The sequence below is a fragment of the Nyctibius grandis genome, chromosome 4 (genome assembly GCF_013368605.1).
Source record: "Nyctibius grandis isolate bNycGra1 chromosome 4, bNycGra1.pri, whole genome shotgun sequence".
NCBI lineage: Eukaryota > Metazoa > Chordata > Aves > Nyctibiiformes > Nyctibiidae > Nyctibius > Nyctibius grandis.
The window spans coordinates 47,281,875-47,304,732 of record NC_090661.1 but is presented as its reverse complement, the minus strand read 5'-3'; the positions used below and the strand labels follow the sequence as shown (position 1 = coordinate 47,304,732).

At 46.4% G+C, this 22,858-nt stretch overlaps 1 protein-coding gene across 1 annotated transcript in view; it reads right to left on the bottom strand.

Moving 5' to 3' along the window:
• Positions 1-1,287: 1,287 nt before the first annotated feature.
• The window catches only part of IFT43 (intraflagellar transport 43), a 49,346-nt gene continuing 27,775 nt past the window's right edge, over positions 1,288-22,858 (bottom strand). Inside the window, exons 4-9 of the mRNA XM_068398980.1 lie at positions 21,185-21,217; positions 20,628-20,674; positions 7,517-7,589; positions 6,029-6,104; positions 5,616-5,678; positions 1,288-4,796 (exon numbers count right to left, since the gene is read on the bottom strand). Of these exons, the coding sequence (XP_068255081.1) occupies positions 4,686-4,796; positions 5,616-5,678; positions 6,029-6,104; positions 7,517-7,589; positions 20,628-20,674; positions 21,185-21,217 (403 nt within the window). The 3' untranslated portion in view covers positions 1,288-4,685. The remainder of the gene's footprint in view (positions 4,797-5,615; positions 5,679-6,028; positions 6,105-7,516; positions 7,590-20,627; positions 20,675-21,184; positions 21,218-22,858) is intronic.

Genomic DNA, 22,858 nt, shown 5'->3' with positions numbered 1-22,858 from the left:
GGCGGTGCCTTTCCAACTTATTAACATAGGAGCTCCCCCCCACCTCCCATCACTTTGTCACACTTAATGAAACAGCCAGCCAGAGTCCCTTTAAGAGGCTCTTTAATGGAAAGTTGCTGGGGCTGGCTTTTTTTCAGCTTTTATTTTTTACATTTTTTTCCAGTGCTGCATACGCTGTCTCGGCCCCAATACACCCCCACCACTGACAAACTGCATCTAGTAAGGCATCTCCACCAAGAAAGTCTGTAAATACTGTGTCTATTATTGTAAGCAAAACCAGAGATTCCTAAACTGATAGGACCTAGAATTAATTTTTCTTTTGTGCAATTCTTTTACTTCTTCTGTGATGAGGCTCACCGTTTGCCCGGGTAGTGTGTTGAGCTCTGAGCCTGCAAGAGGCTACCTGCAGGTAGATATTTACACCCATCCAGAATCCCAGCAAGTCCCTGGGCAGACACCCCAGATCAGCTCACTGAGCTAAATATGCTGTTGACAACACACACTTCGATGGGTTTGCAGCTCTCCCTCAGCAATGTATAAACAGAGCAGAACAAAGAGTAAGCAGGACACGACTCTCTACATTGAATTGCCATCTTCAAAGTGAAGATGGGAAACACCAGGTTTATGAAAGCCATGTTTGAAGCAGGAACTTGAGGTTCTTCATTTCTAACCCTGATTCTGCTACAGATTTGTTGTGTGGCCCCAGGCACACGACTGCACCTCGCTTTACCCCTCTGTGATACAGGTCTGTGGAGACCAACAGGAGATTACACTGTTCTATTCCTCAGCTAGGCACAGCCCAGAGGGCTGATCTGAGCTCCTAGGAACTGGGTGCACCGTTCTGAAAACGTTCTGACTTCTCACCTCACCTGAGGATCAACCAGAGCTACACCTTTGAACACTACAAGAAAAAATTTACACCAGCTGTTTCTTCCTTTGCATGCTCTTTCCATGGGACTTTTCAGAAATGCAGGTCCCTGAGGCAGCTTTGTCACAGCCAGTACACACTGGTGCGTCACCACGAGCCAAGACCTGGCCTGGGCATGCAAAAGCACCTCATCATTTCTTTTTAGCAAGGAGAATAACAGGAGCGGGTTCTCCTCTGACATCACCAGGACTCGAGAGAGGAGAAGCAACAGGTCTCAGTCACCTCGCCGGCACTGCAACCAAAACATGACGGTGTAAGGAGGGTGGGTGGGAATAGCTTGTTGGAGGAAGGCCAGGAGCTAGACAGTCACCTCCCGTCCTCCAGCTGTGGAAGGAATTGAAAAGACATGGAAACAAGTCTCAGTCTATTAAGTTTATTGAAGGAAATTAAAGAGACGACTTGATCACAGTGCACATAAATGCTGAAGCAACAAGAAGATACCTGACAACATGGCTTAACTGGGAAGGTGAAAGCGTAAGCAGGCTCAGGGAACAGAAGATGAAACTCAAAAGCTGAGTTTAGAAATAAAGTAGATTTTGAACCATAAGGGCACTTATCTATTAGAAAAACCAACTAGGTAAGACTTTCAAACATACTGTCTGCCTTTCTAAAAGACAGGCAAAGCCCAGCCACATCTCACTGGACTCTGCCATGGCCTGTATTATATAGCAGGTCAGACCAAATGATCAAAGCCACCTCTTCCCACCTTAAAACAGATGAGGCTGTAATTTTTTTCAAGCCCTACTCTCAAACTCTGCCTGGGTATTTGCTGGGCTCCCAAGGTCCCGGAGTGGGCACAGGCCTCGCCCACACACACTTGCCTGCCACCCCAGAGCATCCCTGCCCAGGGCCCCAAGGCAGAGGGGGGGAGCCAGCAACACCCAGCCCCAAGGACACTCTTCTGGGAGATTTTATGCAGCTTTAGAGCAGCTCCTCCATCGGCAAAGGCCTCATTCAACTTGCACTATGCCCTTCTTGTGCTCTGTTCTCTCCTGGCTATCCACCAGCACCTGCTCTTGCCTCACTCCCCTCCAAATTTTATGCACACTCAGTTCCCAAATCATTTAGCCTCCTTGCTCCTCTTGCCTCTACTCTGCCTCTCCCACAAACCCTGCTCTTGCTCCTGGACCCCTCCTCCCCACATCCTGCCTCAAATGGCCCTCCCCAGGCCTTCCCCCATTCCTACCTCTCACCATCTCCAGGAAGATCTCTGGGGTCCGATGTCCATCCTGCCCTTGTTCCAAGGGGTGCTTTCCTCTTCCTCTTGACTCCTGAAGGGCCCCTGTGGCCTCTGAAGGGCTGAGCACCACTGCACAGCCCATCTCCACTTCTCATTCCTCCCTGCTGCGAGAGCAGCCAGACAGGAGTGCTCTGCCCACCGAGGACAATCAGAGCATGTCTTGGAGGCGGAAGAAGGCTCTGTGAGCCGTCCTGGAGACAGACCAGGATTGTTAGTGCAGCATACAGCTGCTAGAGGAGCAATGGGCTTGGCATGACTCCTACACAGAGCACTCAGTGGCTACAGTCCTAACTACTGCTTAGTTATCCACTCTTAATGCTCCATGTGGCCAGCAATGCCACCTCTCCAAGCCCCTAAAGAAAACGCAACACATAATATGCCACATATCAGACACCATACCTCAGGCTGGGCAGCCAGAGACACTGGAGTCATAGTTCACCCACTCTTGTACCTCAGACCTGGGCATCTTCAGCTTTTGAGGTCATTGAAAACTGACTGATTTGCACTGGGTGACTGCGTGGTTTTATGACGAGACCCAGAAGTGCAAGGCCTCCTATGCTTTGCGACAGTGACTGAAGAGAAAAAGGTGGGCTCACCTCTCAGCCTCCCCTTCTCTCTCTGCTCATGCTGTTTTCCTGCCCTCCTCCTCAACAAACCAGAGGCAAGCGCAGCATCACAGTAGGAAGACAGTTACTTCACTGGTAGGGACATGGTGCAGAGACACGAGTTTCAGTGTGGGTATGGGTAGTCTGTTTTGGGCCACTTCTGCAGCCACCAGACTTTGTCCTCTCATTCTCAGGACACAAAGTTATGTTTGCTTCATGCTTCAGAGAGGCAGATACCACTGAATAAAGTGATACCAGGCAAGCAGCTTATAGGAGCAGTGTGGATTAGAGCCTCAGATCAAGTAGGAGGGAGAGAACCCACACTAGATGGTCCTACAGTTTGCAACTGAGAGGACAGTTGGTGCCTCTGCTTTCTCTGTGATCTTTGAGGGACGAACTAAGCAAATCCATGTCCCATCCCCTCCTCCACTTACCATTCTCTTCCTCTCATACTGGCTTGTTGGGTTTGTCTGATTTACTAAACTATTTTAGTTTGTTGATTTTTTTTTTTCCTGGAATATAGGAAGCATTCTAAATTCTCTTTGGCCAAGAACCACAGGTGTCACAGAAAAATAGACACTAGCTCAGCTGGGAAATTTCTGTTCATACCAGAACAGGTTTCTCAGCTCAGAGAAAGACTTTGGGATTATCCTCCATACACTGGCCTCCCAAGCTTCTCTCTCACCTAGTTTTCTAGTTATAGGGGAGATTTCTTCATTGTAAAAAACTTAGTGTCTCCTTCGGATGAGCCTCCCCTTATTTTGGTGGCCCCAGACTGGGACCCAGTTGCTTCTCTCTTGTTGCTAGAGTTGTTTGGCATATCAACTCCGATCTGAAATTTCGCAGAGTACTGAATTCACAGTGAGTTATTCGACCTGTCCTGCTGTCAGTACGAGAGTGGGAATGCAGTGCTCTATTAGACCGACCAAGAAAGCTAAGAAAAGCAGCACAGCAAGCCTTCCTCACAGCACCTGCACCACCCCTCAGAAATATATAGCAAGATTCTCCAATGGGACAAGGCTTTGAAGGACATTGGCTTAGAAGTAATGTTAGTGTTTCCTGCAAATAATGACCATGGTTCTATGGGGACAAGGCATTAACAGCTAAATGGATTTTTCTTTAGATGACAATAAGAGTGGGTTATTTGGTTCCAAGGAGGCACCCACCAGGGACTGACTTTGTTTCAGAGCAGCACGTTCCATTCTTTCACCAACGTGGAATAAACAGTATTTTCTTTGTAAGCTACCCATTGCCTGAAGCTATCTCCGTTCAGGCTGAGATCTCATCTGATTGCAAAAGCTAGGCCGGGTTAGGCCTGGTCAGAATTTAGCTGGGAAACCTCAAGGGAAAAAAGAGGTGTTGTGAGAAGTGGCGTTGGCAGTTTAACAGGTGATGCTGCTTGCTCCAAGTCAACACAGAGGTAATGTTCCAGGAGAGAGGTTAAACTAGGAGGGGATGGCTGGAGGCTGCTGGATGAAATGTAAAACAGATATCCTGACAACTTGTAGCATCTGTTGGGAGGAAGATGGTAATCTTGATGTCCTAGGCAAACAAATCGTATCAGCCTAAGTTTCTCTGATAGCCATCACTGAAAACTACACTCCACTGTAAGATGGTCCACTCCAGAGAGGCTGCACTTCCGTAGAGGAAAGATTGATAACTGGAATCAGTTACCTGTAAAGGTGCTAGTGAGGTGGAAGTGACTGTTCATAAGTAAATATTTTATTGTGTTTAGAATTCTTAATCTCTTTTGAGAACAAAGATTCTTATTACAAAATACCCAAAACTTCTCCCGAGCCAGTCTTCCTACGAAGCAAAATAATTTTTCAAATACAGACAAATGAATAGAAAATTAAAGTTGCTAAACTATTTACAGGGGATGCATGTATGGGATGTCTGGTGTGCCAGTGCTCTAGGGCAGACTGAGGTGGTCCTCTCTCTCAGACTGTCCCAGGTCCCACTCGATCACTAGTTCTGAGGACACCTCTGTGAAGAGATGGTCCCAATCCCAGCTGACATCATCCTATGAAGAGGAAAAATAAAAACATGCTGAAATGTTACTGGTGACACCCAAATGTCTCTGAACAATGCCAAATATTCAAGATGAACAGCAAAGAGAGAAGCTAAATGGCAACTGCCCCAGCCAGGAAAGTCCCAGATTCAGTTGGCTAGAACAGGAATCCTAGCCAGAATGAAACGTGAATCCCTGCTACAATTTAAAGATGTTGACAGAATTATTCACGTTCCAAAATTCTGTAAAGGACAGATCTTTTGATACTTGTTAATCTTAGATACTCCCGGGCAAGGCGTACAGAGGAGCTATAAAAATCTTCCACCCTTCTGCACTTCTGCTGAAGCATCTGCAATTCTGAGCTGCAGAAATCCTTTGTTGCAAGTCCTGAGCTCCTGCTCGCCCAGTTGTATTGAGGTTTTTCTGTCCCGCTTTAAAACATCCCTCTGTCCAAACCCCAAATGCTTTCTGCCTTTGTCCCTCTGTACCACCCTGCAGAACCACCTGGAGCTCATGGTGGCTAGCAAAAGACAATCCACAATAGAACACTGTTTCTGCAGGGATCTGTGACAGTACCAGGCCCTTCACATTTTTCCTACTAGCTCTTTCAAACTGAAGGGGACCAATCATAGTGATTCCATAATCTCACACAGAGAAAGCGCTATATATCTTTAAAATAATCTGCTGGGGAAATCAAACCTCCATCAGCTTGGACAAGCTCCTCCTCACCTCTCTCCTCTACCCCACCAACAAAGGCTTACTTTCCAAGTACAGTCTGAGACACATAAGAAGCTTTTGCCTTGTTGGTGTTCCCACAAAAGAAAGACTCACCTCTCGTAGTTCATGCTCTGGAGCCAAAACTTTGGTGAGAAGCTTCAGGTCAACCTCTCCATCCTACGAACATACATACAGTCACAGTCTTACAGATAGTGAGAAAGTGGACACCATCATATCACCAGGTAGGTCTTGCTAGAGATAGGCACATTTGTCTCATGAGGGACATATACTTTGTCCAAGAAAACAGCAGGAGCCTCATATGAGCAGCAGATACCATACCCACACTATTTACAGACACAAACAAGCACAAAAGCCACACTGCAGAGAGGAACAGACTTGCAGGCAAACCACAATATTTTGGATATTAGGGCTGTGTATTTTATGCAGCTGAGTATCACTGTGGAGGACGATGGAAGCCTGGAAGGAGAGGGAGTCACATCGGTCACCCCATAGCAACATCCACTTACCAGAGTCTGAAAGGCAGCATACTTCATTAGATCTTTGTCCAGGTCATGGTAGGTCAGCACTCGGTTCACCTGCACACTACAACCAGAGAGGGTCAAAGTACAAGCCTGGGTAAGTGTGGAAGCACATCTGAGGAGAATGGTGACATAAACAGTAGTCTAGTGACACCCATCTCGAGTGTCCACATCGCCCATGTGGACTCTCGAGATGGATGTCCCCAGACAGAAGCACATCTCATTCAGCAAATGAAGAGTCATTGATGAATCTGTGTGCCAGATTGTGCATGCACATAAAAATAGGATGTGGAGCAACCATGGACTCCCTCAGAGAACCCAGCGTGCTGGAGAGAAGATCCACAGACTAGCTGCAAGGGCCAGAAAGAAAACAGGAATGTAGCGAACATTCAAACAGCCCCAGCGCCATAGCAAAGCAGGCTCTGAGAGCCCCACCATACAAGCTACAGAACAGTAGGGACTTTGTGATTTCCATGTCTGAGCTGAGTCACCGCTATCAAATACAATTTCTTAAAATGTAGCCTTCAAAGAGAAACATGGTGTAGGGGGGTAATATACTGCCGGTGCCACACTTCCTTCACAGGTGATGCAATACTATAGAAAAGACCTATATTAATTCAATTTCTGTTTGTGTTTGTCCATGAAAACCACTCGTCTTTTCTATTGCAGGGAGACTATGGATACAGGAGGAACAGATGGGATTATAGAAGAGAGAAAAAGAAATGAACTCTTGTGAGAGAAACAGTAATTTTAAATTTACTACTATAAAGTGTCATTTATTTTTGTTAACAGCTATTTAATTACAATAACTACTCCATACTTGTGAGAGAGGCATCTGTGGTCCAGAGTGAGATATCCCACCCCTCCAAATAAGGGTCAACAGAAATCCCAGTCTGTGATCTTGGCAATAGGCCCAACAGAGGAGAGAAAACTTTCCTGATATGTTTAAGATAAAACTCCCAAAACTTTCATTTTTAAAAACTTGCTGGTCTCCCTTGAGCTAACACCAAGACTACTCTGATAACACCTTCAAACAACAGGATTGTACTTTGCAGATTACCTAGGCACTTGAGTAAGAAGGATATCCTGTGGAGGGCAAAGCAGCCTACGACCATGCATAACCAAAGTGTATGTGATAATGCATGTGTACTGGAGGCATTTGAGGTTATGCAGGCAACCTTAAATCAAGCAATTCCTCACTTTTGAGAGTTTGATTTTGCAACATCAAATATGTTACTCTAATGCAGGTTTTTTATATAGAGAGAGAATTTGCAGTAATTGCTTTCTCTGTGTAATAGGAAACAAGAAGTTTGTGCTGTTTAGCTTGGAGCCCTGCTGCCACAATACACAGCACCAAATCCTGCTGAATGGCACTGCTGCTGACATCCAGAGAGCATGAGATAAGATGGAGCTTAATTTTACCAGCCATTTTGCACTGCAGATGAGAGCCTCAAGAGCACCTGGCAGTGCTCTTACCTGGGGGGAGCTGCTACTTGCATGGCCAGATCTTCCTCCTGGACTTCCTCCAAATCAGGGATCACAGGAATGTCTGCAACAAGAGAAAGCAGCAGCAGTAAGTGGGGAGCGTTGTGCTCTCCCCTCACTAGAGACAAAGGTTCCCTTGCTTCACAGGTATGAAACAGCCTGTTTCTTATTAGAGGAAAATACAAGAGAGTTATTTAGCAATGATTAAAAACATATTGTTTAATACTGAAACAAGGTAATAAAGCTTTGAAGCTTGGGGTCAAAAGAAATCTTGCAAAAGGAGCAGATTTGGGCTGGGTAGGACTCCACAGGCCATGGACGATGCATTTGAACACAACCTTGAAGCTGAAAGAAGCCAGCTGCACTAAATCCTGCTGCCTACTTGCCAGTCTTAGGATGATGGCAAGAATTTGCATCTTATGATGAGATGTGTTATCATTTGCTCAGCTCAGCTGCCAGTCACCTAGACTCTGTTAGAAATGAAATGTGGGGCAGAAACTGAGAGAAGCCATGTAAAACTGCACATTGAAGGAGCTGCTGGCAGGGTCTCAGGCTGCGCAGAGGCCTGTGACCTGCCTGATAGCCAAGGAAGGAAGTGCTGGTGGTCTAGCAGATAGAAAGAAGATGCATCTAGCTGTAATGTCGTAAACCTTTTTGTGATTTCCAGTGTGACCCTGGAATGGCTGATGTCTGGGTCACTGGGTATTCCCAGCACAAGGACTACAGCTATTCGACCTGAAAAGGATGCTAGAGACAAAAGAATGGAGGAGAGGAGGAAGACCTGTGTGTACGCTGAATCCTGCTAAAGGAGTAAGGCTCTGGGAGCATTGCATGCTTTTTCATTTGGCAAACTGCTGTAAACAGTTAGAGAGAGCAGAAAAGGAGAGAGGAAGAGAAGGGAAAGTAAACTGGAGGTGCCAAGCAAGGACAGTGCACCAGCACAGAGTTCCTTTAAAGACTCAAGGCCACAAAGGCTCTCCAGAGACCCTGAGCCCTCAGCCCATGGAGAAGCTGGTGGTTCAGCTGTGGGAAGAGGTTTTACCTGCCCAGTGTGCAGGCAGAGCTGGCCCCTTCGGCGCTGGAGCGAGCAGGCTGCCCTTGCTCTGTCGGCAGCGCGGCCATGCTGCTGCTGGATGGCAGCGGGCGGCTGGGCACAGCTTTGCCCCGTCTTGTAGCCCAGGCTGAGATGAATATTCAGGAGCTGGAGAGACGTTCCCACCTATGGCACGCAGGGCTTCGGGCAGGGTCTTCTTGAAAAGCCCCTTGTCCAGCTGCCTGTCAGAGCTTCGTAGGCTCTCAGCTGCCCTCTCCGGCTGCATGTCCACCGCGCGTTCCCCCGGCTCACCGGCCGGCGGGGCAGGAGGCAGCCCTGGCCCAGCTGTGGCAGGGCACGGGTCAGCCTGGGCCTTGGCACCGTGGCCGTTCGGAGCTGGCCACACAGTGGGATTTCTCGCTAATTGGCTGCCTGGCGGAAGGCTGAGCGGGGCAGGGGCTGCAGCGAGAGCCTGGCCACAGCAAAAGGCAGTGACAGCTTGGCCGGCCTCAGCAGAGCTGTGCCTTCCAGCTCCCCAGCTGCCCGGGGAGCAGGTGCCTGCAGAGCAGCTCTCCAACTACAGCAAAATTCCCAAAGACATTTAAAGTGAAACTGCAGCAACAGGCCCCAGGCCCCCAGGCTGTCCCTTACATGGAGGAGGCATGTGCAAGAAATGCCTCACCAGTGCATCGCTGGGCATTTGGGGCAGATCTCTCCGCGCTCTGCTTGTAGGGACAATACACAGCAGAAGCTGCTATCCCACTGGCTCTTCGCTGCAGTGGCTCCCAGCTCTTGGAAAAACTTGGAGCAAAATGCAGTTACAGGGCAAAAGCATCTCCATGGACAGACAGACTGACCTATGGAGGCAGCTGGTAAAACCTGTTCAGTGATAATGTGGGAGAAAGTCCCTGTGTATAAGCAACAAAGACCAAGGAGGGAACAGACTGGTGAGACTGGTCCAAGGGGAGGAATGAAGCATGGTGCAGAGGTGCCCTGTTAAGTACAGGCAAACAAGCATGGGAATGAGAAATAGTCTAATGCATCCTGAGTTAATTTATCCTTTCCAGCAGGAGACTATGAATGTTGCTCAGCAAACACAACTAAATGAAGAACTGCCTGGGAACAGAGCTGCCCTCACCCATGGAGCAGTATTCCCTGTAGCAGGAGGTGGTCAGATCCTTACCCTCTTTTGACAGCAGAAATGTGGAAGGTGTTTGCAGCAAACTGAATTTCTTCACTCTGTGCTCATTTTGGCAACTATTTCTGGGGTCTCCTCTTCCCAGTTCCCTTTCGCTTTTGTTGATCTCTTTTTGCACTAGAAAAAACTGTAAACTTAGGGCCCAGCTCAGTGATGTCCCTTCCATTTTGCAGGTTCGTGAAGACTCCTGGATTCTCCAGTGCTGATTTTATCTCATTTCCACTGAATTCCATGGAGAGATTCCCAAACCCCTTGCAGAGCACTACCTCTATTCTGTATTAGCAAAATCCAGGCAATCACGTAGAAATTCTTTCCAAAAGAAATTCAAGGCTCCGATATTTTATAGACACTGAAACTATTTCAGACAGAAGAGCTGGAAATGCTCTGGGGGCTCCTGCCAGCCCCTCCAACGAAGGCCAGTGTATGCTTGTTCTTACTGCAAAATGCGGATGATTTGTCCATTTCTAGGCAGAAGCAATGCCCTTTAGGACTGCCAGAGACTGACAGGAAACAGAACAAAAATGTCGCAAATTATAAGAAAATATCAGCTCCTCAGGCTAACTGCTATCAGTGGCAAATCAGCCCTGAAATATTTGGGTCTTTATTTCTCTTGTTACTTGTAATTTCCTCTTCCCTCTGCCAATTCTCATGGTGGCACCTCGCCACAATCCCTCTCCCTTCTCTCTCTGTACAGTTTGCAGTGTCTCAGTTCTCACTTTATCACCAAGGAGCCAACTTTTCCCCTCACTCAGTCTCCAGCCCCCTAATTGTTTTTGTTGCTCTTCTTAGGACTCGCATCTTTTTTTCCAGTAAGCTCTGGTAACACAGCCAACTCATGGCACTGCGTCAACTGCAGGGGGAAGAAGCACACGGGCTATTGCGCTGCAAGAGTGTAAGCATATGCTCTACTTTTAATACTCCCGTTAGCTGCAGTGAGGCTACTTACATATAGCACTAGTACATGCAGAAATGTTCGCAGGGCCATGTCCTCCCAGTCTCGCACTGCAGCTTTTTCCAATGAGAAGGTTACATTGCAAACCCCCACTCTGTGTGCATTGCTCTGTGACCTGCATTTTTCCCCTCCTGTTCAGTGTGAGGGCTTCAGATAATTTTCCATAAGCCTGTGTTTTTGATGCAGAATCTTGACACGTACTTTACTGTCCAGGCGTTCATGCCTGAATTCAGTGCCCACGTAGGTAAACCTTAGAAATGACTGCACAATATATCTACAGGCTAAGGAGCTGCCTGTGTGCAAAAGGAAACACCTTCACAGATACCAGGTGACTGTGAACAAATGGCCTGTGTACAAATGGCCTGTGTATTACAAAAAGAAAATGTTTTACAGCTGAGAAGGGGTAGCTTCAAAACCTGGAAACAAAAAATTATTCTCTGCAGTCTAGTTACAGGCTTTTTGGCAGGGGGAGGGGGGTGTTGCATAATTCAGCTGCATTTTGGAGGAGAGAGCAGCTTCCATATTGTCTTTAATATCAACCAATTTTCATCAAAACTATAGGCAAATCTCAGAAGCAACATGAAAATCTTACAGCTTCAGCTGTTCTTTTCCCACTTTCACATCCATTCCTGCAGACTGAAATCAGAACAAACTGATAGGATACTATAGCAAGAAACATTAAAATAAAAGTGGTGTTACTGGTAAAAATATTAAAAAGGGGAACAAATTGAGTACAAACCATCTTACCAGCCTTGGTCTCCCAGCTGGTTTCTGAACACTGTGCTGCAAGGTACTGTTACCTATGCCACCTCCCTCAACCAGCTGCCCCCAGATGGAACTCTTCTGAATCTCTATTTCATACGGCAGATAACATTCCGAGAGTGAGTGCTCCTAAAAACGACACTCACTCTCCCCCTGAGAGTGAGTATCCTGCTTTCATTTTAGCTGAAGGGAGGGGAGAATAGGTAGACACACGTCAGGTAGAGTTTTACAAGCAGAAGAAATTAGTGTATGCAACAGAAGATGGAGGGGGAACATAAAAACTCAATGCGTGCAGAGACCTTAAAGAGGAATGGATGAGGCTTCTCTTTATGGCTCAAAATGACTGGGAACAGAGTAACACACAGCCTTTTCTTGTGGATTTCTCAGCCCATAAAGAAACAAGATATTGGCTTGAGAAACTGCTCATGGCAGAGATGTGAAATGCTGAGTGAGCTCCAAATACTAGACGACGAATGCAAACTCCCCTCCATCTCCCAGATGATGGTGAACAAGAGTGAACAAAGAATGAAACCAAAATGAGTGTATCCATGCAGAAGTTGTGGTGGGGTAGGAGACACCAGTACCAAATGTTGCCTAACAGGGGAGTTATAATATACTGCAACAAACTGATTGTCTCAGAACATCCAAGTCTGAGCATATAAGTAAGAACAGTATTTTTATTACAATAGCTGGACTGAGCTAGGTCTTACACAAAAAGAGCTTCATGGCTAAGTTATGGCAAGACACCAATAGCATAAGGCAGAAGTGTGTGGATGGTAGGAAGAAAAGATGGAGGGGAAGGAGTGAGGGTGAGCCATGCTACATGCAGATAGCTAAAAAATAAATAAGGAACAGCAGCTTTTAAAGTCATAAACAAAGGAGGGCTTTATGTGTTCATATTAGAGTACGTGCAGTAACCATTACCTTTTTAACCTCTTAGCAAATAACTTACTGACAGCAGAGGAAGACAACCACAGAGAGGAACAAGCAGGAGGTGGAGGAACCTGCACCACCTTAATACTCAGTTGCTCCTGCAAGTTGGTGAGTTGCACTTCCGCTCCCAGGCAGAGCTGATTTTTGGTTTAGTAGCCACACCTGCAACCTGAGTCCCTTAAAATCCTGCAAGCTCATAGTAAGCTCTGGTCCTAGCTCCAAAGAACTGAGTTCTCTGTTAGAGACAAGACAGCACATAAATGGGGACAGACAGAATCTGTTCAAGGTCAGGCAATACGTCAGCGGCAGAGCTGGATTTAGAAACCACGTCCCAGGTCAGGCCTGCAGTTAGTCAGCAGTGCGGTTGCCACTTTCTCACAGAGCTGCTTTAAGAGTCTCCTGAGTCAACATCCTGGCACCCAAAAGAATGACTCCATCTCACGTTGTCTGATTTGTTTCCCCCAACTAGGTGAGCGTTTCAAAGGGCAGTTCAGAATGATCACTCCTGCAGTGGGGACCATGCTGCCCTCCTCATCCACATACCAGCATATCCAAAGAACACAAGGAGGGCAGTGGCTTCTGGAGCCAGCAGTCCCCTGCCACTAAGCAGGCATAAGAATGAAACTAACTTTAGTTTAAGTTGCTTGCTCATAAAATGTAAAACTGAAATAATTACAATATCTCTGCTGCTGCAAAACTTTGTTTTACTGAATACTGTTACCTTCTGCATCACGTACGGGGAATTTTAAACAGGCAAATGGAAGAAGGCCTGCTTGAAGATGAAGTTAAGTGAAAGAAATTGGTCTCATTTAGCACATGACAGGATTCATCTGTGTTCCCAAGTCCACTGAGGTAGCATCATGGGCGTTTCATATTCATGAGCTGCTGCGACACTGTGTCCCCTCATTTACAAAGCACCGTGTTCAGCAAATTCTGTCCCTGTGGACACTCCGTGCATTTCATGGTCTTGTCAGAGAGACATCAAACACTTCAGTAACCAAATACCAGAAAATGGCTTTAATTAGCGCATTTCAGTGCAATAAATAATTTTTCTTTCTAAATGGAAAAATGGAGAATTAAAAAAAAAAAAGAAAAGAAAAAGTAGAAAGCAACAGGCAAAAAAAAAATCTTCAAAAAAACATAAGGAACAAGAGACACACACAGCTTCTGCTGAACACACAAACAAGCTTGAAGCCTCTTGGAAGCTTTCTCAGGAGAGCAGCAGGCAAATGGAGAGGATAAAGAACACATCTTTGGATGCTTGGACATTAATTTCATAGGGATGCCTTTCCCTGCCTGAAATTGCCCTACTAGTAGGCCAATATGGAACAGCGTACCTGCCTGATCAGCCAGCAGGGAGATGAAAACAGTAGAGTGAAAAGCAGGCAGCACTACAGCTACTAGGGCACTGCCTTAACAGCTGAGAGAAGCAGAAGATAACCTGAGTGTCCCATGTCCCAAAGCACCCCTTTGAGAAGAGAACGGTAACAGCAGAACTTGGGCAAGCTGATGGGAAAAGTCACCCAGTGGGTGGGTGCCAGAGGATTCATAGGATCTAGGGGAGGTCTTGCAGCAGATTCAGTACTGACCCTCCAGCCTTGCCTTACAAATGCATCAGACAAAATAATGTTTTCTTCAGCCACCAAGCTCTGATGACACTGTCAGCTAGATGAAGGACTGGCTGGGAGATTGGGTGGTCCATGAGACACTCGACTTGCTTCAGTAGTGTTGTGCTTTTGTAGACTGCTCGGCGTGGCATGGCTTCTTCCTCACCTCAGAGCTTGCTGGGGACAGGCATCAGGCATACTTGCTATTTCCCAAGGCTGCTGCTGACACAAACCTCTGCCCAGTTTCAACCCCTGGGAGGCGTGAAGAGAGACACTGCTGCAATGCAGCCAGGGCACAGAACAGCCATGTCAGGTGAGTCGCTGCGCCCAGTGCAGGGCTTAAACAGACAGTAATCCATGTCTTGGGTTGCGCAAGAAGACCAGACGCTAATGGCTTTAAAGATGAGGAACGTCTTAATGCACAGGTTTGTTCACTAGCAGCAGAAGACAGGGGAGACTGGAGGTCAGGCTCAGGACCTGGAGTCCACCATATTCCTGAGGTGATCAGCGTTTAGAGTGGTAACACAGCTCCTATCCTTACCAACAGCTCCCTGTCAGAGCACTATGCCTGCCCTCCTTTTCAGTAACATCTGTTTTCCTCTTTTCAAAGGCTGCTCCCTGTTCCTTTGCAGTATTCCCCTCCTGAAACATACTCGGAAGGTAGTGGGACACCAGATGAGAAGGCTCGAGGTGCCCAGGGAGGATCTGGTGAACTCAGAAACACAAAACCCTTCTCAACAATGCTGGAGATGAGTGATTCTGCATTAGAGCATTACTGTGGCAGGGAAAGCAGCTTCTCAGGATGCTCCTGTGGAAGTATGTTCAGAAGCAGGCGTGTCTGATTCTATTTCATCGTCTTCATGTTACGCTGGAAAAACAAGACAAACTACATTTCTTTTATGCTAAATCCTTAGGTTTTTTATTTTTTCTTATATATATTTATTAAAAAATGCCTCTTTGATCGGCAGCACCCATGACACTTCCACATCCAGCAACTCCTCAGAAGCCTCCCTCCCTCCACACAAGGCCACCACTGCTGACAGCCAGCCAGGTTTGATCAGAGCCACTCGGAATCGGATTTTCATAAGACAGATGAGGAATCTTACTGCTGCTCGCTCTCATATCAGATGAGAAACTGAGGGGGAGGGGGGACGGGTCCTGAGGGAATGACACTACAATCAAGGGCTACGGGGTTCTCTCTCTGTCCCTCCACTGCTGCAATTTTCAAAGGAGTTTGCCTCAGGCAGTTTTAAATGATGGTGTCTCAATTCTGTAATCATCTTTCAAGAGTTTTTTCTTAAAGGGTATTTTAGGTAAACCTAGTCTGTCAACTACACTTATGGACTCAGAAATCACAGGCCCAATATGACTACGTATCTACCATATCGCATAATTTAGTGATGGAAGATGCTTACCCAGACCATCATTTTCAGCCCCCAACAAGCTGTGTGTGCTCCCTGCTCCCTTGCAATTAAGCTGCCCACTGCCCCTTGGGCAGTGGTCTGCTGCTTCAAATAGGACTTCAGACATATCCCTTGGGACATATTCTCTGTTCCCCCCTGCCCACTGTGGCTGTCAGAAGGGAGATTTCCTTGAACACCAGAGGCTCTAGATCACAACGCCAACAGTCACTGGAGGAGTTCAAGCTGGCCTGGACCAATGGCTCAGGGGAAACTATCAGGCTGGCCTCAGTCTGCCCTTCACTGACCTTCTGCAGAGACTCAGGGCAGTGCATTAGTGGAGCAGCCAAGGGGAGGACTGCAGTGTGCTGACAGAGCCACACACAAAGTCACAGTGCAGAATCCCAGAAACTCAGCAGTCACTGTCACTCCCTGCCCCAGGCCCCTCTCTTCAGCCCATTCACACCACTTCCAAAACACCGAATTTTTCACTCCATCTCCATTTCACTGATGCTCAGAACATTTTGTCCATTTAGCTCTCCTCAAACCACTCCATCAGTGCCTCCTAAGCCTAGGAAGCACCCACTGGCCATCTCCCTGACTGTTCCTGTAAAATCCCCCCCTCTTACCCTTCTGCCTAGTGCTGAGCCAATGCAGCTGTTTTCTCTGTCACAAACTCCTTGCAGCTCACAACTCCTGGAACCCATCAGCACTTTGTGTGTTCTGTAAAAACAGCAGCTCACCAGGGAAGCAACTGGCAAACTTCATCAGGAATGATACAGCCAACAATAACCCACACTGCACTCTATTCTCGGGTCTGTTTGGAGCAATTTCATCATTGGTGTGTATGCTCAAGAAGCGTTTGCTATTTTATGGCTGTGAATTCCAGGTGCCGGATATCCTGTGAGGTCTGTCTCCTACCTGACAAACAGATAAAACTCCCCAGAAAGATGTGGGGACCATAGTATATGCCCACTTCCTCCATTTCTTCTTTTTTTTTTTTTTTTCCCAAGCAAGCATGGAGCATTAAAACATTTTCCATGGCTCCTGTTGTGCACAGAGCCTGGACTCCCATCCTGTTCAAATGCAAAGGAGCTGCTGGCACATGCCAGAAGGGTAAGAAGTCCTTCTAGAGATTTGACATTGTATAGAGAGGTCTAATCATCAGCTCTGCTTCCTTGAGGAGACTTCCCAGCAGGCAGGAAGGGGTTTTGCCTTGAGGGCACAGATCTAGTGACTGTCTCCTGGCAGCTTTCCTCACCTGCAGGTCAGGTTTGGGTTGTCTGTGCAGCATAGTCAGGCTTTCATTTCAATCAGCTGTCTCATTCACACACACTATCTATCTGCTTTAAAATAACAAGCTGTTGTTCCTGGAGACAGAATCACACATCACATCCCCATCCTCCCAAGAAAAGCCCTGTTCTAGGAGCTATTCATTCCAAGGGTAACAGAGAGAAGGGGGGAAGGGACTTCTGAAGATGGGGCAATAGTCTATGGGGGAAGGATAGCTGGAAGAGAGATGACAACCTTAGCTAACAAGCCCTCATAGAGCACTGAGGAGAAAAATCCAAGGGCAATGTAGTGAGCAGACAGGCACCTGGGGGAGTGCAGCTCAGCAGTGCAGAACTGGTGGACAAGAAAGGAACAACAAAAAACTTTTAGTCAAAAGGACAAAGCAGTTTGCTGACTTGGGGGGGCAGGGTGTGGTAGGCACCAGCATTTCTCACCCCAACAAGAAACAGCCCTTTGTAGCTGCATGCCAGAAAGAGACACACAAGCAGAGTAAAGTCAAATGAAATACCTAAGCAAAGCCGAAGCAGAGACTCCGCTGCCCTGCTGGAGAAAGGGGCAAAGGGAGGGGAAAGCCCTTCAACGTGAACTCAGTTGTTCTGTCTTCCCTCCCACCTCATGACAAAGAATAGTCTGTACTTGGGAGAAGCTCTTGGCTGCTACAGAAAAGGAAGCAGTGCTCTGCAGATAGCACTTTTAAAATTCCACTGATAGTCTCACATCTCCCATCTCATGCAGTTTCCCTGCCATACAGAGCTCAGTCACTGCTGCCCATTTCCCCTGTTGACATGGACAGAAAATTGAGCAATTACCTTTAAACTCCTCTTTCTCAGATTGCCCAGATTACTACATACACAGCATTAAGCCCCCAATTACCCCTGGCCAAAAGTGACTCAACTAGGCCTGTCCTTTAGGAATTAAACACTTTTTTATTGCTTGTGAAGGTTTATTATTCCTCGAGTTGTGATGCATTAAATCCTGCTAAAGCAGGTCTCCCACCATGCGGAGGAGCTGGGCTCCCCTATGACAAGCTTCAGCTGGTCACACATCCGCCTAGAAAAGGTGCGTTATCCATTTGCTGTGCTTGTGTACTAGCATTACCAGTGTGTGTTCAGGAGGATGGACACTGAGGTCAGAGCAGCTGCTGTAGGAGACCCCAATATCCATCAACTAGACACCCCAGAGCTGTTTCTGGAGAGACACTGCACTTTTTTAAAACAGTCTTTCTAGCCTGGAGTTTTAGAGGAGCAAATGGTGCTTTTAGTCAAACACGTCTTTGCTTTACTATAACTCAAAACTGGCTCCTCTTTAAAGTGGCTCTCTTGTCCTGGACTAGCCTCTATGAAGAAATATGGATTAAAGAAAATGAATTCTGAGCATGACCTGAGCCAAGATACTTCACTGCTAGTATTTCAAGGGTTTGTATTGTGCAGTATGGATGACTTGCACCTTCTGGGTTTCCCTGTGCAACTGTAAGGAATGGCTGAAATTGCAGATGGCCCCATGCATGTCCCTGTCTGGTCCACCCATTTTCAATCTCCCATATGACTTCAGTCTTTCCACACAGCCTGAGAAGCGACTGTCCTTCTCTCCCAGATGCCCATGGAGATGAGTAATCAGATGCTATTTCCTGCACAGGGTGAATGGCCAGGGTCGGTTAAGAGAATTCTACTTTTATTTCTGAAACTGCAAGGCATATCAAGCCCAAAAGTCTCCACTTGGCTGTACAATCTTCCCTCCATTCTCCGCGTGACAAACTCTGGGCTCTCTCCAGGGCCTACGCTTTTTTAACACTTTCTCCAATGGACTCCAGATTCTGAGCCTCTGGGTGTTAGTGCCTTATAAATAATCACAACTGAGCACATTTCAAATAAAAAGAATACATTTTTAATGGCATATAATTTTGTCCTTCATTCTTCTAATAGAAAGGCTGGATGAGGGACAAACAATGTTAATGGAATGGTATAGCTAAGCTTTCTAATAGGTCAAAGGAAGGCGATCCAAATGCATTGGTTGACAGCAGCAATCATTACACAGCTGCGCCTGTTCATATTAAGGTGTACAAGCTAACAAATTATGCAGCACAAAACAACCGTGACCCATCCTTGGGGATCCGTACACCAATGTCTTGATTTTTGTGTGTTTAGAATCTGAGCTTTACTGTTACAGTTAAGGACACAAGCCCGAATGCAGTTCTGTGTGAAGGGAAGGTTGATACGGCTCAACTTACTGCACAGCCACAGCATGCTACTCCCTGCCTTCTACACTGGGCAGTTATTTGTATCTCTCTGCTTACTCACAAAAGTAATTTTATTCAGGTTCCAGAGTTTTGTTTAAAAGTCACTTTTTTTTCACTGCAATTGCTGAGTCCACATGGAGGACTCCTCTCTCAGAACAGCCTGCTTAACTCCCTGTAGAAATAGGACCACAAGCATGCAATGCACTGATCCATTTAGAGATTTTCTGTATGCAAATTAGATCCACAACCCCATGCATTTGACTGTACCAGAAACTGCCTGGGTAGGAACCATAATCAGATTAGTGTGATCCTTCTTCTAACACTCTGGTTTGCAAACAATCCAAAAATCAACTGTTAACCATAGGTTAGGCACAGATAAATAAGTGAAGTGTATTAGGACTTACCATGTCTTTGTACCACATTCTGTATCAATTCTGTTCTGTATTTATCACCCAAGGTCTTGGAGCACTAAAAATCACATGCTGCAAACATGTGGCAAGCATTTTGATGTCTGGTTAGCAAAGAAAATTATTATACTCTGAATACAAGACGAAGGTTCAACAAGAAGGACAGCACATATGCAAACAGTCAAAGAGCTGTTCAGAACAGACTATCAGCCTCAGTGACATACGCTGAAATATAAGAAGCCCAAGAAAATTCCCGGGGGAAAATTAAGTCTATTTTGAAGATGCCAATGCAATAAAGGTGCCACTTCTTGCAGTCATATGTTGCAATGCTTAATCTGTCTGGAAGACCCAAATAAGTCTTCACTTAATCTCATTAATCATACTGATGTCTGATCCTTTGTGACTCCTGGTAATTCTTCTGATGCTTGGTGATATTTTACAGATGTAACTTTTTATGTACTGTATAAAATTCTTAGCCCTTGAAAACTGAGGTAGCTCCTAGAGACTTTAATGAATTTCTGTGCTCCCAACAGGTCTCTAGTGCTCATCTCAAAATTCATACTGTGGATTTTTCCTGAAATTTCTCTTGGCTCATCCAGTCCTAGAAGGGCAGGTGATACACACTATAAAGAAAACTAGTGCTAAGTTAGGAGTCCAGTAGATTTCACAGCAGCCAGTACATGGATGGGATGGAATTACCCACCAGTGCCTATGCTTAGCTTATTATCTATGATCTTGGGTTAGGGCAAGCAGATTTTTTAAATTAAGAATTCCCTCATAACAGAGACCCCAAGAGAGCGGTGTAGGCACTTGTCCTCATGGGAACAAGACAAGGATGTTACCATAAAACATACGAGAGGCCTTAAGTAGAGCACACTACCACCTAAGCTAGGGGACAGCAGTGATTTCTTTCCCTGCTCTTAACTTTTTATTGCTCTTCTAGCTGTCTTTTTGCCCCTGTGCACTATTCTCCATGTGGAGGTAATCACAGAGAAAAGCATGTCCTCAACACTTTCCTTCTTCCCAAAGGTGCTTTATCATTCTGCGTCAATGAAGAACCAGAGTTACACTACAAGTTCACTCCCTCATCCTCCTCTTCATATCCTTTGTTCTCTCTCCCTCATTCAGCAGCTGAGGAGACATAAGCAGCTCCCACATTTGTTTAACCCCAGGGTGGTTCATTTCCTTGCCATTTCTTACAAGATGCCTCTGGTCACTTTACTGGAGAACCCTCAGACATGCATGAAGGCACTTCTTGCAGTCAAGTAGGTGATACCTTACCTCCTCCATCATCTGATGCCTCCAGGCTCTGCTGTCTGAGCCGATGGCTGCAGCAAAACACAAGGAAGAAACAATTTCAATTGCAAGCCCAGAAAAGCATCTTGTTGGGTCCCCTTCCTCCCCACAAGTCTCATGGCCTGTCAAGAGGAGAGTTCCCAGGTGCGCCTAGCCTGCAGACTGACCTTCTTCCATACCCCTCATTGCTGGACTCAGCAGAAATCTCAACTTAAGAGTGTTTAAGCAAGATGCCTTGTACCTGAGACAAAACCCTAGGCTGCAGACAGTAGGGCCTGAAGTGGGTCTGGAGGGAAAGCGGATGCTTTCTGCTCTTCCTTCTTTCTGTCATATGGCAGTGACAGAGCCACCACCTACTCCATATCCAGGGAACTATAGAGTTCCTGCCCCATCCCAGGACACATGACACAAATTCATGCCAGGCTCTGCACCCTTCCCAAGTTCCGGATCTTGGTGTACTGGTGCTCAGAATCGCATGCCCTTTCTCCATGAGATCAGATGTAAAAGTTGTGGAAGAAGTCTTAGCAACAATGGGAACTTACTCTTCTACTTCTTCTGCATGCTTTCTTCCTGACCTGCAAGACAAGGAAAGGCTTATGCTTAGAAAAAGCTAGAGAAAATTAAAAAGCTGCACCTTTCCCTATATCACTGTTATTGTGCAAAACAGTTCCTACAACAGGTCCCATTTAACACATCGCACCTTTAAAAAGTTCTGAGTGACCATTAAACCAGTGTATCAAAAAGTCCCTGAGTGCATCAGACCGAAGCAGAACCATTTGGGTCCAAAAAGACAGCCATGCCCAGATACAGCAAGAGCCATACTCCCTGTTTTTTTAGCTTCACAGATACTTTTTCATTCCCTCTGCCATCAGCTGCAGGTAAAGCTTGCCTTACCTGAGTAGAAAGGTCAGCACATTAAGGAGTGAAGAAGATGCTCTGCTTTGTTTACCTACCCCTGAGAGATCAACAGGTCCTTCTGCCCCCTGGTCACACATAAAGATTATTTGGTTGCCTTTGTAGGTTAGGAGCCCCACCTGAGCTGGCCAAGTTCAGGTCAGACATGCTGTCACTGCAGTAAATCAGGGTTGATCTGGCTGAGCTAACAGGAGTTCATAATAATAACATGGGGGGGAGGCACTGGCAAATGGCAGCTCCCTTGCTCTCCACCCCTGCAAGTCCAGAAGTAATTCAGTCCCGATTAGGGATGCTTGTTCAATATTCAAAATGTAAAACATGGAGGTTGCTGAACCAGCACTTTGAAAAGTTAATTAAATGCCAGGTTTCTTTTTAGCAGATACTCAATCACTCGCTGATTGCTTTGGCCATTTTGCAGAGCGAAGTTTCATCTCTGTGTGTCGGGGAATAAATATTCTCCCCTCCCTTGAAGTCAGGATGCGATGACAAAGAATACATGGGTCTCTCCCCTACCACATGTACTGTCCCAGGACACACCAAGATGTAAGAGAAGTTGTTTCATTGCCTTGCACTGCTCCTTTCAAAGTACTTCCATGAGATGGGACAGACCTCTCCTCATCTGCTGTCTGTTCTAGGAGGTTATGGTCCTCATCTAGCTCTCCTGTGAATAACGTACTCTTCTAAGAGAAAGGAGCAGGGCACAGAGGTTGTCTAGCTATGAGGAGAAGAAAGCCCCTCATGTCCACTGCTCTCCCTGGAGCTTGCAAGTCTGTGAGAAGTTAAAGATTACACTGGATCAGTGATCTGAGCCCAGTAATATTCACTGCTACAAAGAGAATTGCAGCTGTGTAGGAGACATCTGCATCTGGGCTTTCAGGTATATCTGCACCCTTCTGTTCATCAGAAGAGGCAGAAGTGCAATGGAGATGGGGAATCTAGGAAAGACCTCCTCCAGTGAGGAGTAATTGTCCAGCTCCATCCTTCTCCCTGGTGGTAGCGCAAAGCACTTTTTGTAAACCCTCTGATACTATGGAGAAAGAAAGGGATGGCTTCAGAAAGCCTACCACCAGCTCTCACTGCAGTTTAGAATCTGAGAAGACAGAGATGGAAAGGTGATGCAAGGTTTATCCTAGCTTATCCCTCCCTTCTGCCTTCACAGAACTGCTTCCCACACCCTGTCTTCAGAGCCTTGCCCTCACTGAGCTGAAACATCCCAAATGATGGCTTTGCAAGCGAGATGTTTTCCTGGAGGTTCAATCTAACCTCTTCTTAGCACGATCTCGTAACTCTTGATAATTGTC